This window comes from Tympanuchus pallidicinctus, unplaced genomic scaffold (assembly GCF_026119805.1).
Source record: "Tympanuchus pallidicinctus isolate F22 unplaced genomic scaffold, pur_lepc_1.0 scaffold1, whole genome shotgun sequence".
NCBI lineage: Eukaryota > Metazoa > Chordata > Aves > Galliformes > Phasianidae > Tympanuchus > Tympanuchus pallidicinctus.
Genome location: NW_026294618.1, coordinates 17,795,954 through 17,812,554, shown reverse-complemented (window position 1 = coordinate 17,812,554; position 16,601 = coordinate 17,795,954). Strand labels below are relative to the sequence as shown.

The following is a 16,601-nucleotide window of genomic DNA, read 5'->3' as shown; positions in this document are numbered from 1 at the left end:
TCCAGCCCAGCACATGACACATATCATATCACATTGTCTTGACCACAGTAGTCAAACTTTGAGACTAGTACAAATGTTTACATTAGTATTGAAGGAATAGAATTCAGAATACTCTCCCAGCTACCATTTTGGGTCAAAGTAAACTGATATTCCCTTTCTTTTCCTTTTTTTTTTTTTTTTTTCAGTTCAGCATCCTTTCGATACCCAGTCAGAGTTATCCTCATTTAAGTATATTTTCCTGTTCTCATCATTGCTCTGCTTCAGGATTTATGCTTTCTCCTCTGGAAAAGAAAATTTTGCTATGCATTTTCCACAGGATCTTTCTTACGTTAAATGCCATCCCATCTTTAACAAATGCAACCCTCAGTGCAATTAGATTAGTGGCAATTTCAATATTTGCAGATCTTCACACACAATCCATTTTTTAAAGCTTTAGAATCCAGAGCTCATATTCAGTTGTGGACTTATTTTTTCTTGATTTCCCTCTGGTAGTTTTGTGCAAATAAACTCTTACATTCCATGTCCTTCAGAAACACCTTCATTTTAGCGAAATACTTTAGTTCACTGTAAGTAACTCCATGTCTTAAATACATTCTTCCATTTTAATATAATATTTAAAACTTAACTTTTGCAAATGGAATCCCTAACTGCGAAAGTTTTATTTTACTTAGCCTGTATGTTGACTGTAAAATACAGTTCTTTGCTTTGCTCTCTTTAATAATAAACGTACACACAAATCCATCTTCAAAGTGCAATAGAGTTATCACAACACTCCTGAAAATACCATAATCTAATACTTAAGGAAACTGAGATCAAAAAATTAAAACCAAGGCCACAGAAGGAGTGAATGTCAAAGGAGGGATTAGAGGTCTTTCCAAATAGGCCTGTGCTGAGACCACTAGAACATCAAGCCCACAGCTACATACATACACAATTCTAAGCAACTCTTCATGTCAAGAACTTTGGAATGCATAAAACTATTAGATATATGAAAAGGTAACATAAATGAAATACAAATTATATAAATATAACAATATTTGAGGACTGTAAAAAATGTAGATGATTAATAGACCATAACGGCTTTTTATAGATTTTAATCTAGAGGAACTTTAGCTACTTCATGTTGCCAGAGCTCCACAGAGGTTAATGAAGATATTCTAATTTGGAGCAACTGAGGATCCTGACGCTTAAATCTTAAAGCATCAAGATAATTCTTTACTGTATTCAAGACTATGCTGGAAAGGTATAGTATGTATCAGATACTTAGGAGCCTTTATGGTCTAATGAGTCAGAAAAGATGCTGTATACTCTTCATAATTGTTTCAAAACTTGCATAAAATTTCCCATTGCTTTTAATGGAAGACATCTGACTAAACTTTCCATAACTTTTTACAGAACACTAGATACTCTTCTGCAAATCCTTCATTGCCAAAGGGGAGAAATATTGCATACTGTTATTTAATTCTGCAACATTTCTTCACTCCATGTCACAATAGCTATATGACTACAGTGATCACCTAGTTTCAACCCCCCTGCTATGTGCAGCGTTGCCAACCACTAGACCTATTGCCTGAATGATGGTTGTTAGAGCACTCAAAAGATGTTTAAATTCACAAATTTTCAGACAAAAGCTCTAAACAGCAAGGAAAAAATAGTGGTCCCTTAATGGTTCAAGACAGAAGCCTTGAAGTATTTCTCATTGCAAACCTGTGCACCCCAAAAGTTTCCACTTCATCATACCACTTATCTCTGTGGATGTCTCTTTTAGGAGCATTTGGAAGATAATGTATCAGTTGAGAACAAATAATATAAGCAACTGTCTAACTTAAAGCTTGCTTTCTCAACAACTACCTTTTTGATGTAATGAAGGAATCAACTTTTTTTTGTTACCTTAATTAAAGAAAGCATAGAACTATCCACTCCACAATGTTTCTCGGTCCAAATTTCCGCAACATATCTTGGTCCAAACTTCCACAACATTCTTGGTCCAAATGACCACAACACATAGCACGGTCTTTTGGCTCCCTTGCTGGGGTTTGGACCTATTATCAATTCAGCCCACAGCTCTTAAAGGACAGGATGTTTCAAAGAAGCTCTAGAATTTAGTGAAATATTAAGTCCACGCTATTGCTATTGTCTTTTACTTATATTGTTTTAGGACTTATATTGTCTTTTGGGAGATAGCAGATCTATATGCATAAATGCATACAGTCTATGTCTATAAAGATTGGAAGGATTGAAAACAGAAGAGTTAAAAAGCTCTTGAAAAATTAATAGTTTTTCCATTTTTTTCTGTAGTTTTATTACAGACACATATTCAAAGGGAAAAGGCACCTAACATATGTGACATATGTGAACAACATTTAGAATGACATCCAAATAGAAATGCAATAATACACTAAACTAAAGTTGTCTTTCCCAAATACCCAACATCACGATAGCCTTCATTAGACCATATATATGTATATATATATATATGGTCAAAGCCAACAACACTTCGCTATAATACATCTCACAAGAGTTTTTGATAATAGTAATTTCCATGCTTTTCTAAGAGACTGGACATTACTTTTCTTAAAGTTTTGTAAAAAAATCAAAACCTTGCTTGGACCAAGATGTTTTCTGCCTACCTGAATGTCTCAGGCTGATATCAGTCTTTCAAAACAATGATTTATAAAAAAGTAGGGAAATGCTCAACATCTCAGTTCATTTTCAGAGATGAATCTATTATTATAATAACAAATACAAGATAAACCTAGTCCCTTCTTAGCAGCTCCCAAGAAATAATAGCATGTCCTCAACTTCCACTAAAGTCAATGGGAATTAAAGGTGTTTGTTCACTTTCAGGAGGTATTGAATAATTTATACAACACAGCCCTGCAGTACAGATGTAGGTATGTTAAAGAGGAATGTGGTAAAATAAACACACCATAACAAGGATAATCCCATAAATTAAAATGCATTCTAAAGTAAACCTTTAGTTTGCCTTTTTCGGTGTTTTCACTTTTTTAAAAAAAGTTTTGTTTTTTTTTTCTGTGTGTATATATTGTGTGTGTGTTTGTATCTTTCATACTGAATTATGGTCAAGGCAGCACCTTAACTGTTTCCACAATGGAATGAAACCAGTGAAGTGGAATGCACATAAGAAATAAATTGCTATTGATCTCAGCCCAGGCCACACCATGCCTTGCATAGCAAATGGTTTCCATTACCTTACTATCTTAAGATAATTAATGTGCAGTCACTGCCCCTATCTTGTGTTATCGGTCATTCTGATACTGTTCAATTTCTATCAGGCAATTCTACATTTTAGATGGGAGAGGCTTCATCAATAACTGTCATTTGATGATAATTTTATAAATCACAATGCCACCTACCCAATCCAACCTGTAAAATATGCACTTCAAAGCTGATTGACTACCTGCTACATAAAACTCCACTCTCTCATGTTTTTAATAATCACTATAAAATATATTAAATATGAGAAAAATCTTTGCCTCTTTCAACATGATCTCTTGTTTATTTCCCCGAAAACTTATTTTTTCAGTTTAGCCAAATGATATTCACTGAAATACTGTGCATATTTCTAAAATTGCAGAATGATTTTTTTTTTCATAGTCACAGCATGAAACTATTTTACAATCATGCCATACTACCACAATTTAAACAAATTTACCATTTTGTGGAATTAATAAATTCATTTCAGAATTCTATGCAAAACTTAACACGTTAGTTCATACTTTCTCATGACATAACATACGGTATATAGAAATATTACCTTTACCATAATATGGCTTTTTGACATGGCCGTCACTGGGTTTAGGCTTCCTGTCATCCCCAGAAAGTTGTCTTGGAGATTGTTCCTCAAATGATCTCATATTATCCCTCCTTCCAGCTTCCACTGCCATTTTTTCTCTCATGGCTTTTGCTCTCTCAGTTTCCAAAGCAATTGCTTTCTCAAGCAGGGTTAAGTTACCTTTTGTCATATCAAACACTTCTTCAGACCTATCTGAAGTAACAGAGGTGGTATCATCATCTCTTTCGTGACAACCATCCTCCTTTGCACAGCTAGAAAAAGTCCTAGATCTGGGGCTCAACTGTTCTTCAAGCCTCATTAGGTTCATCATATCAGAGTAATTCCGGTCTGGTGTTCTTCCTTGGAAGTCATCTTCTTGCCTGACATGCTGACGAGTGTTCATGTTTTGCTGTTGATTTCTTTCCTGTGGGTTTGTCTCACTGAGTTTCCTAGCCAGATCAAAACACTGGTTCCTTAAGCACTCCAAACTGCTGAGACACACCTCTTCATCACTCTCCTCCACCATTTTTTCCGTAAGTCCATTGTTCACAGGCTTCCCTAACATTACAAAGTTCATATTCCTATTATCTTGCTGTGAAGTATTGTCTGCATAATTTCTATCATTAATGTTTTCTGATAGCACTACACCGTGTCCTTGTGCTAGTAATTTAAGGGAGTCCACTGTTTCCCTAACAACATCACTGTCTAAGTCTAAACTCAGCTCGCTTTTCCGACCAATATTTTCATTTTTGTCACTATCATCTTCCAGACTATTAGATGTATTGCTGTTCATTTCTGATTCTGTCCTGGCTCTGTATGCTGCATCCTCAGCAATTTTGCCAAGATTTAACAATGACTTGGCCACCAGTTCATCGTAATTATCATACTCATCATTATTGTTATCGTCTTTTTCTGTGTCTTGCATTATTCGAGTATTGTGACAATTCATTTGATGGTCTTCTGCATAAAAAACAGAAACAAAGAAAGAAACAAAGAAAGAAAAAGGAAAAGAAAAGAAAAAAAGTGGCTACAATTGGAACTGTTGTTGCAATCACATGGACAGAAAACAAACTGCATGTCAGATATTGTTAATTACACAGCAATTCTATTCAACTAAGGCCCATGTGCAGTTAAGTTTTATTAAGTGAATTTCTCTATAGTCCATAGGGCTATTTCTGTTTTTCTGCTATTCGTACAAATTTATTTCACAGTACTGATAAGATAAAAACAATCAAAGTGCTCACTACTACTATGATAAAATACTATGGCATACAAAATTCAGTTTCTCTTTCTCCTCTCTAATTTTAGTTTTATGGGGTTTACTGCAACCATATTACTAATATAACGTAACTGCCTAGGTTTCAAATGTGTCTCACTCCTTTATATTCTGTAAATATGGTAAATGGGAAAGGAGTGAACACTACTGGTTTTATTCTCTTAATGATGAATAAAATTCACCAGAAGAGAAAAAAATATACACCAAACAGGAAACGGTTATTTTTTGTAACATCATACACATCATTAACAGTAGAACCCATGACTACATGCTAAGATCAAAATAACATTTTACTTAGTGGATCCAAGAGCAGAAATCACAATCTATTAGTTTAATTACATCAACTGTGGAGAAGTACAAATTTTAAGAGTTGTTATATGAATGGAAGATAGAAGTAACTATATGCATAATGCAATTTTAAGTTAATATGCTAGCCCAAATTATATGGTCATACATGTATGGTAGGGCTGCTATCTACTACCCTGTGCATTCTAACATAGAGGTGCAGAGGTGCATGTTTTTTACTTAGCTTTGATTTAGCAGCGGTTGTAAGGGGAATATGTATTAAGACTGAGCCAGTGTGAGGCCCTAAGGGTGAGATTCATTTCACCTAACTTTAGACATGAGTAAGGCAGGCATCTGTATCCCAGTAAGCTGCTCGATATTCCTGTCCTTGATCAGTAAAAGAGGCAGACACTATAAGGGTATAATCCACCTGATCTGGCTAAGGTATCTTCCTCAGAATTAAATGAATTACTTACTAAAAGTGCCTGTTTCTCTTCATTGACAACAAAGGGGCTCAGAGCAGATGCCTACCTTAAAGATATCTGTATTTGGTCAGATGAATATCATCCAGAGAGCACTTTCTGATATCTCATGTTCACTCAGAAGTTATGTTATTATTAGACCCATTCTTAAAACAGATATACATTCACCATGGCTTACTAAGAAATGTCTCATAAATTTTGTTGTTTATGATCAACTATCAAGCAATATTTAAATGTTGAGCATCACAAACTGAAAGGAAATTTCCTAAGTCTGTCATTATGTTGACGTGTTATGCCAGTTTTTCAATCTATTGCAAACTCAAAGAAATCAGTTGAGATCCAACAATTAAAACCTAGTCAAAAGCTAGTCCATCAACTTGCTAATATCATATTTTCTGCTCAGATGTATTTGCATCACTGGTGCACCTAAATATACAGCACTTTCTAAAGTGTGACTTTATGTTTTGGGCTAAGCAAAACAAAGTGGAAAAAGTTTAACTAGTAGGCTTGTATACTAACATTTTGATCACAGAAAAATGATTTTCTATAAAAGTAATTTTCAGGTCAGTGGACAAGAGAGTAAATCAGAGTTTTAAATACAAAGCTCAACAGCACAATAATTAATATTTCAGCCATAAGATAGTATTGCTTCTACACAGTGGTTAGGGATCCTGGGATGATAGTAGGCTGTAGTTAAGCAGCAGACCTGATAGATGACTAGGCTATGTCTAGGAAAAAGAAGCTCTGCATGGAAGTTACTATATATTACCTGTTACATTTCAATACAATGGGAGGCTAATTAGCAGGAAAGCGTATTATGTTGTTTTCACGTAACAAGATGTTCTTAGTCAGCAGTGAGTTACCTATTTATCATTAAGGATGGTTTTATTCTAGTTGCTGTTACTCTCAAGATAATCATTATTCATATTCATGCTCCTGTCTACTAAAAATTACATATATATGAGTATCAGTTTTTAATAGTAAGGGATGTCACTTATGCTTCCTATGTGAAAAAAAATCACCCTGAATGTCTGCATAGAAGTAGGTATTTAAGGATTACTTAAATTAAGGATAATTAGTTTGCTTTATCGGAAAATCAAATTTTTCAATACACTAGTGATCATTTTCTAAAGCAAAATGTATGTACCCCATTTATTTAGATTTAAGACTAAAACCTACTGCCAAGAAGATTGTTAAGTAGAAACTGCAGCATTTTTGGGGGTACTTCTTGTAGCTAGATGCGATTGGCAGTTAGATGTAGAAAAAGGACTATCAAAGTAGTTAAAGAAGCAGTACCTTCAGGCTTAGTATGAAACGCAGAGAAAAACTGATGAAATCAGTCCAAATTTAACTTAAATTCAGGATAATGAAATAAAGCATGGGGAAAAAATGTTTTCAAAAGCCATTCAGAGAACTGTTCAGGAAAAAAGTGACTACTCTAGGCCAACTCCTAAAATGTAAAAAAATAAATAAATTTGAGGGTTTGTTTTCTACATAAAGGTTTTTGTGTTTGCTTTTACATGAGTAAGAGTCATGTAAATGATTATCAAGGGAGGAATGTGTTATAGCTTGCCTCCACAACAGTAAAAAGTCAAAATATGAGTCACATACTGTATGAATGAAGACATGTAAATTCCTTTTGAGTAGGTGAAGCTGGGTGAAAGCTGTAACTATAATATTTTTTATTCTGTTTGGTTATATCCTTTTCAGGGCTCCTGCCCGTTCAGTCCTAAAAAGAAGAAGAAAAAAAGGTGGTGGAGGAGAAGGGTGTAAAGCATGAATTCTGGATGAGAGAGGCAGGAAAACAAAATATTTTAATTTAGATTCATTCCTCCTCTTTCAATTTTTGTCCTTTTCTTAGATCTGCTACTTTTTTTAAAAACTATTTTTCACACATTTCTTATCACTATGAAGCAGTTAATTCCAACAAATACATTGTTTATGCATACTGTATCATCTCCTCAATAATAGTTTGTTGTATGCTGAGCCTACTGACCTAGTCTAGTGAAGCATCCTTGTCACTTGTTTATTAAACTAAAAGTTTAAGTAATAAATTAGATTGTGTCTTAGTTCACTTCCACAAAATATGCCAGGCTAGCAGTTCTATGTGAACATATGTGTCTTTTATTCAGCTGAGTAAAATCTAATCTTGATTAGACTTCATGTTTCTATGCTTCCTTAGATTTAACCTGTAACTTCTACTAACCTTTACATGATGTTATTTAATGGCTTTTTTGTTAAATGACTGCAAAGTATGTAGGACTAAACAATCTCTTCTATTCCTTACAGAACTTTTAGAACCACTGACTCAAATCACATTTTTTTTATTTGGAGAAGCATCCAAGTGTCTAAAAAAGAAACAAGTCAGCTAATTAGATGAAGAGCCGCCACTAAGATTTGGGGTTGCATGGAAAAGGAATATGCAACACAGTTTAAAACAAATATTAGATTATTTTAGCTCTCATTCCCAGAATACTATGACAATTTGGTAATTAGAGAATGCAAAATTTGTTTTGTTTATCCCCCAATAGATAAAACAAATGTCAGGCAAATTATGGTGAGGAATATGTGGAATAGGTTTAAGAGCTGGAAGTCTTTAGCCATCTGAACAAAAGTGCAGTCTTGTATGGCAGTAAAAAATAAAAATGTGGATTATCTGATTTCTTATTACACCTTTCATCCAAGGATCTCAAAGCACTTTACAAACATTATATTAAAAAGCCTCACAACACCCCTGTGAGGTAGGTATTTTAAGCCCATTGTACAGATGGGAAATTGAGGTACAAAGCAGGTGAGTGACTCTATGTCATACAAAGAGTCACTGGCAAATAAGGGCTGTAGCCTCTATATCCGTGCTACCTCCTTTTGTTTCTATCATTTATTTATGTGAACAACTTCTTGATGGAATAAATGGCTTGCTATGATTTTAGTGTAAGGAGGAATGCAAAATGGCACCTTCATTTTGAGTATGATAACATATAGCAGTTAGTTTGAGAGATTCTGCAGAGAGAGGCAATGATACTTCAGTAATAATAGCAACCTATTGAAGACCAAAGACTTCTGAAACAAGAATTTCCAAATGTGTGGTCTGTGTATCAAATTACTCAATTTCTCCCAAGCATGGGAAAACACGATGGCTAACAAGCTGAATCTACATGTGGCATATAGGCTTCCCGCCCAGATAGATGGCTTCATTATCCATGCAGCATCACCTGTTGTAGGATACTTCACTGCTCTTGCTGCTGCCTCTTGTTAGTTCCTAAGTGCTCAGCATATGTTACTATGTGCTGCCATTTTACTCTTCTAAGCTGTAAAATGAGGTACATGCATATTTATATCAAGATGCAAAAACAATCTTGACACAAATTCCAAATCTTATACGTTTCAACATCATATAGAGATAAGGTTCTTTGTACACTGAATGTACAACTAAACGGAAGAATCTTAAGAGTAAGGAAACTGAGAATGCGTAAAACTTAGTGAGCTTACAGCAACTTCTGAAAGGGTTTTGGTTTCTTCTCCACTCCACACTGAAGAAATAGAACACATATACAACTCTACTAAGCAAAATCTCTAGAAGATCGAATACTCCTATTGATTTGAGATTTGGACCAGAGCACAAGGCTTCAAATTTGCCTATTTGAGGCACACACTGAAAAATGAAGTTGGCCTCGTGCAGTTTTTCATACCTGCAACAATTCCTGAATTCTCTTACACTGCTTTAGGTAAAGACCAAAACAATTTATCTTTACAGTTTTTGATTCCTTTATGGACCTTACATTACCTACTGACAGCAAAAAGAAAAAAAAATAACTGTTCACTTCTGTATTTGATGCACTTCAATCATTACATTAGATGTGCATGCGTGTGTGTGTGTGTATCAAAACCCACCCTCTCAGATTGCTACGCTTATAATAGTGGGTTTTACTTCTTTGAATCTCCTGTAATAACTACAATATTCAAATAATAACTGATGTTCAAAGTAAAATAAATTAAGAATAGGAGTAATTAGTCATGGCAAGGATGGTCTGAGATAAAAGAACACATCACATCACAGTAGGATTCAGTATTATAAAGAAAGTGAAAAGAATACAGAGCAAGCCTGTACAGACATTCAAAAACTGAACATAGTTTACTGGCTAACCATGTATTTTCTTCTTCTTTCTTTTTTTCCTTGTTACATTTTGAAATTCTTATTTTCTATGTGTCCCACATATTACCCTGTTGTGCTCACTGGAAAAATAAGTATTACTATTTTTTTTTATCCTAAAGACTAAAAGGCATCCTTACAGATCTGAATTATTTTGTTTGTTGAGGAGTGGTTCCTGATATACAAAAGCATTCCTTGTTTGTTTTTTTTTTTTTGGTTTTTTTTTTTTTTTTTTGTTTTTTTTGTATTAAAATATATTTGAAATTTTAAAAAATATTAATATTGATAAAATACTTTGGCATAGAAGCCTTTTTGAAGACTTTGGTTACAATACAAAGCAGTGTATTCTCATCTCAATGCATAAGTATATAATAAATGCCATTAAACACTCTTTTTTCTTAACTTAAACCATTCTTTCAGTCTCTTATTATGCCTTATTTATGTTAAGACTTCCATGATTAGCATTCTAATCTCTAAGTACTCATGTGAAGTATTGGTAGAAAACAGAGGTTCTTCAGTCATTCCCATTAATATCATAAAATCAAGTAGGAATTTAGATAAAGGACTGGATCATCCAGAAGAATGAATTTACAACATATTTTTTAAAACACAGTTATTTGTTAATCATCCATGAGCTACTTGATATAGGAATAAACTCTACAGTTTTGGAAAAAGATTCTAGAGGCACTTGATGAAGCTTCTCTTACAAGACCACGTCTATGACATTTTTATTTCTAGTGATAGACATACAAAAATTTATTAAAAAAAAAATCTAACTCCTGGCCCATGATGATGTGGTCAGCTTAGGATTTCTTCTTTTCCTCCCAAGATACTCCTTGCCTTTCTTCGATCTTAGAACTTATCACATACCTCTGGATGTCATCTGGTCCAACCCTGGCTGAAAAAAGGCCTGACTTAGAAGTTCTTAGGGTTTTCAGGGCCCTGTCCAGTCATTCCAGTTATGAATGGTTTGCAGCATCTGCAGTATTTGGTATCAAGGCACATGTTTAGGTTTGAGAAGGAACTCATCAAGAGTACCCATGATCAGAGATGGATACACCGGATTTGCCAGGACAATACAATTTAACCAATGCTCAGACCACACTTATTTGGGGACCATAATTGGGGTCAGTCAGTCCTTAACTTTTTTAACCTGATTCAGAATTTGACAAATAATGAGGCATCTTTAGCTGATGACTGGTATTCATTTCATCCTATTTTTGCTCCCCAAGAAGTATATACGAGGGAAAGGAGATGCTCTCTCTCACAGATTCATAATGACTCAGTGGAGTACAGCAGTTTCTTCCTTTCTCTCACGTTTGCAGAACTCAGCAGGGCAGCACACAATGAAGCAGCCAAAGCTATTCTCCAAATGCTGAGATATAGTAGAGAAACAGCAGGGGAGCAGAGGACCGGCTGTACTGATGGGAGAACAGCCACTAAGACAACTCTTGATATGAAGCTTCTCATGGAGCTACTGCAATAGCTTCTCAGGAGACAGTGATCCCTATCTACATTCATCTCCAATATCATTGTTTTGCAAAAGCTGTAGCCCGGAGAATATGTTCTCAGTTCATAAACTAATATTTTCTTTTTCACATACAAATTTGAGAAATACAGGTGGGAAACTGTTACTGTAGGCATACATAATCTGTTCTCATTAGTGTTGTTCAGATATCTGACTAAATGCAGATGTCCATACCGAACACGTTTTCATGTGAACTAGCCATCCAGATTTTGTCTAGAGGCAGTGGACAAAAATAAACAGGCATCTTCAGGGTGTGATTTATCTTAAGATGGGGATCTGAAATATATTGGCTGAATTATTCCCTAAAACTGATTATTTTTCTTGACTGGCTATAAATGAAGTTGATGGGATGAATTCTATTTCTACTGTTTTTACTCAGAGCTTTTAAATTATTCTTCACTGAATTTTAACAATATATCTAATATGACATAGAACGAATTGCAGGGAGGATGGAATAAAGGAGCAACCCAAGAAGAACCATCTTTAGATTGTAAACGTAGACAAACATATATAGGAAAAGGCTGATGGGGTATTATGGATGCCTCAGATGGGATGGATGCTTGTGACTGCATGAATTACATGGACTGAGATGCATCCTATTGGATTAGACTGATCTACCTTATAAGTTTAATTAATTATATTTGACTGTGCTTGATTATGCAGATTATGTTAATAATCTGATGTAACTGCCAGAGGAGATAGAGGCACATCTCACTGAGAACTGCAAAATGGAATATCACTGAAATTTCTTGTTCCTGTCTCTCTTTCTATGCTCTCAGCGATTTCAGTGGCAAACGATCTGGAAGGACAAAGATTTGTGAATGAGGGATAGATTTCACTTCATTTGAAACATAAAATCCTATGCTAAGTGGTCTGTTCCTTTTTCCATTATCACTTTATTTAGCTTCTTTATCTACATCTCTCTGTTTTCCTATCTTTTAGTGACAGAGAACAGTGAATAACATGCCATAAAATAAGGAGAAAGCAAATACAAAATGGAATTTGTCACTCAGATTATAGTCATTCTAGTGTAAACTAAACAGAGGCAGGACAGGCGACCAAGCACTGACATTTAATTATTCATACTGTTAAACTTCTATTGAAGCCCTGGCACGATTTTGATTTGAATAATCTAGCATCCTTCCAACAATGTCCAGGCACAGTACAGTGGTACTGGTTAGGGATCATTCCCAGGAAGCAATCCAGATGTGGTCATTCTATTTTGAAAGGTTAAAGAGTAACTATATGGACTGCAGCAGCTGGACACAGTATTAAATGAGTAGACCTGTTTTATGGCCTGTTTTATTCACAGACATAGATGTAGGCTTTGATTACTCCAGCTGAAGAGAAGTGGAACAAGGCAAGAGAGTTTGTAAGTTAGGATCTTTGGAAAGCACACTGTCAGCTGGAATTTCAAAAGGAAAAAGTTAAACTAGAACTTCTTACTGTAACCACGCTACTCTAAACAGTCAGTGTCAATCATGCACACAGCAGTTCTCACAAAGCAGAAGGTAGTGACTCCATAGTGCAGCTAGATCTCAGCTGGCTATGGAATCTTTACATGTCTTGTTTATTTGCCATTTATACTGTGCAAATGAATGGCTTGTAACACTAGACATGTTCAGGACAGAGACTAGAGTACCAGAGATCAGTCAAATGCAGGAAATGTTTGCTGTGGTAACAGATCTATTTTTTTTTTCTGTTGCTTCTGTATCTGTAAGGATTTTTCCACTCAGGTTGTTCCAACTGTCTTCCCACCTCAAAAATGCACAGTTGACTTAGAAAATGAACTATCAACTTAGAAATCACCACTTCCTCTTTCAGGAGAGATTTCCTACTGCTGTTCAGATCTGCACTGGAATATTTGTCCTGATGAAGAAAGATTGTCTCTCATAAAAAAAAAACAAAAAACTTTTGTTGGAAAAATGCAACCATCTACATATTTACATAAATCTGTATAAATTTCTAACTAAAGACATACCTTCGAGCTACAATAGCAGTGGTTTCATAGACTAGAGCAGTGCAATCTCAGTGCATGACTTCTCTGCTGGAACTCCTACTTCAGCTTGCTGCATAGAAATGACAAACTTCAAAGTGGATCAGTCAAAGTAACAAATAACCACAGTAGTTGGTTTTCAAGAAAACATACACACAGAAAATCTGCAGAGAGACAATCTGCACAAAACTAAATCCTGAGTCTGAGTCTGGACTCAAGAAACAGTGCAGGAACCGTCTAACTGGAGTTCACACATGAAAGTAAGGTACATGAGATCAGAGTCAATTCTGACTGAGATTACTTTTTTGTCTCCAAGGATTCACCAGGTGAACCACATTGAATTCCCCCAACACACTGTTCCCTCTCAATTATATTTTGTATGATTATTTTCAGTCTCATTAACTTGAATGCACACTGAAGTATGCGAGCTACCTAAAAACCAATGGAAATAATTTATCCAATGTGAATTTTTTCCTTCTGTCATAAATGACGAAGCATGGGACATGGTTTAGAGATGGGACTGAGACGGCCAGGCTGATAGTTGGACTTGATTATCCTGAAGTTATTTTCGAATCTAGCTTATTTAGTGACTCTGTATCTGGTGCTGTATTATGTCTTCTGATTTCCAAATGATTTATTAAATGAAACTACATCAAATACATTCATAAAACTCAAATTGTGTACATTGTTTCCATGCTGTCTGCCTTCTTAGTGATTTGCAACATGCAAATATCAAGCAAAACACCTATTTTCAAAGGATAGTTACCTTCTCTTTGGTCATCATAGAATCATAGAATACTCAAATTGAAAGGGACTCACAAAGACCATCAAGTCCAGCTCCTAGTTCCACATAGCACAACTACAAAACCAGACCCTAACTCTGAGAGCACTGTCCAAACGCTTCTTGAACACCGGCAGCTTGGGACCATGATCACTGCCCTAGCAAACCTGTTCCAGTGCCCAATCACTATCAGGTGAAGAACCTTTGCCTAGCACCCAACCCAATCCTCCCTTGATGGAGCTCCACACTACTCCTAGCATTATTTCTTTTAGTTGACTATTTCTAAATAATTACTAATTTTGGCTCATCACTGTTCCAAAGATCAAGGCAAGTTGAATAATCTCAGTTTTCCATGCAATAAATAGTCTCAGAGAATCAGCACTTATTCTTTTAAAAGTGTACTGCATTTCTCTTGTCGTAATTCTGCCAATATCAATAATATAAAATGTTATCAGTATGGTATGAAGTCACACTACTACAATGGATGTTACATTACATCACATCATGAACTACAGAAAAATGGAAGCAAAAATATAACAACAGAATAGAATGCACTCCATGTGAGTGTTGATATTTTGTCTAACCCTGATCCTGATCAACTCTATTGTAAAAGGACACATGCTTCTTAAAGCTTTCGCACTGTTATTTTAATTATTCTGCACAGTGCAGAATATAGATCGCTGCTTTCATTTCTTCCTCATTTCTTCCTCATTTCTTGCTGTTCCAGGAAGGAATGTTAACATATTTCACTTACTCTCTACTGTACTCCCATGCCAGTTTCCTAATAATTTATTTATGCTTTCCTGCAATCCTTTTTTCCTGTATAAGTCCTTTACTTCCTTTTACACTTGGATTTTTTTTTTCTTTCTGTTTCTGCATCAGAAGATCCTCTGGCTTTTGGAGCAATACATCTCATCATTCTATTTAATTGACATTCCAGCTGGAATTGCTCAACAAAAACAAATTATTGTGAGTAGTAGCAGAGATTTCTATACCATTTTCAAACGGAAATTCTCCTGTGACTTGTATAGGAATAGTTGTATTTCCATTTCTCTTGGTGACACAACTACTAAATTCAAACCTAGGACACACCTGAACTCTAAACCCAAACACCGCAAATACATATTATCTGTTGAAGGCTCTGCTTCTAATTCTCTCCAAATATCTCCAGTCTTAAGAAACTCTGCAGCTACATCCATTCAAGCCCTGAAGAATTTTAGATACTGGCCATTTTCTGATACAAGTTCCTACAGAAACCCAGTTTGTCTATAGACAAATTCAGACAGAATAAGACTTTATTGTAAGCTGTTGCTTTGATCAACTTGCTATAAGTTATAGTTGAAGGAAGAACTGTTTCCCTCCTTCCTTCCTTTGCTCAAACCCCCTTCATCTGAAAAAAAAAAAAAACAAAAAAAAAAAACCAAACATTTAATAGTATAGTTATTAAGGAACAGAAAACTAAGAGTAAAAGCTCTCTTACTTTGAATGGGTTCAGTATCAAATTCACTAAAAAAGTATGCTAGTCACCATATTAAAAGACTGGACGCAAACTGACTAGGAAGCAGAAAACACAAGAGAACTATATAACTTTCAAGTTATTTGTGTCATGCAAAAATGTACTGCTTTCACTGTACTTAGTATACAAGGGCACTCACCTACAAGGAAAAAAATATTTCTGATCTCTGCTCCCAGGACTGTTTTTGTATATTAAACAGTCAATTCATAATATGGTTAGAGTGTTTCTGGAGCAAGAAAGAAATACATAATGTCCTGCTTTCACACAAGTACGACCTTCTTCAGTTTGCTGGAGTTCTTGAAAATTTTTTTGGAGGAGTGACAGAGGTTCAGCAGAGTGCTTAAGAGCAATGCTTATCCAAAGCAGTCTCTGGTTTAATTGCTAACTTTCTGTGTTGAAGAAGAAGAAAATGTGATGTTGAACTCCCATTTCACTTCTCACACTCAGCTCATGTGCCTGAGCTTATCTCAGTCCATCAGATTCATGCTACACCTGTACTCGTGTTCACACCTGTTACTTTGATTTATCCACATCTAACATGGAAAAAAAATGTAGACATGATTTCTTGCTTTTCTTTCTAATTGTAAATGCAGATCTTCCATGAAGTTTCTCTGGTGTCACAACAAGACTATTACTCTCCCTATTAACACATTAAGACTGGGACTCTTGTTATTAACAATATAGCCTGCAAAACTAACCTTTAGGGATAAATAACTATTTACCTAATCAACTCACTTTAAGTCCTGAAAGGTCAGTTCTATTAGCTAGCACAACTTTTTCTTGCAGAGCCA

At 35.2% G+C, this 16,601-nt stretch overlaps 1 protein-coding gene across 18 annotated transcripts in view; it reads right to left on the bottom strand.

Moving 5' to 3' along the window:
• The window catches only part of MYT1L (myelin transcription factor 1 like), a 296,204-nt gene that overhangs the window by 74,843 nt on the left and 204,760 nt on the right, over positions 1 to 16,601 (bottom strand). For 13 of the 18 annotated variants that reach the window (XM_052697138.1, XM_052697109.1, XM_052697148.1 and 10 more), the window contains one exon: positions 3,779 to 4,756. In XM_052697138.1, coding sequence (XP_052553098.1) covers positions 3,779 to 4,756 — 978 coding nt within the window. The remainder of the gene's footprint in view (positions 1 to 3,778; positions 4,757 to 16,601) is intronic. The other 5 variants (XM_052697177.1, XM_052697205.1, XM_052697250.1 and 2 more) reach the window with 1 other exon arrangement.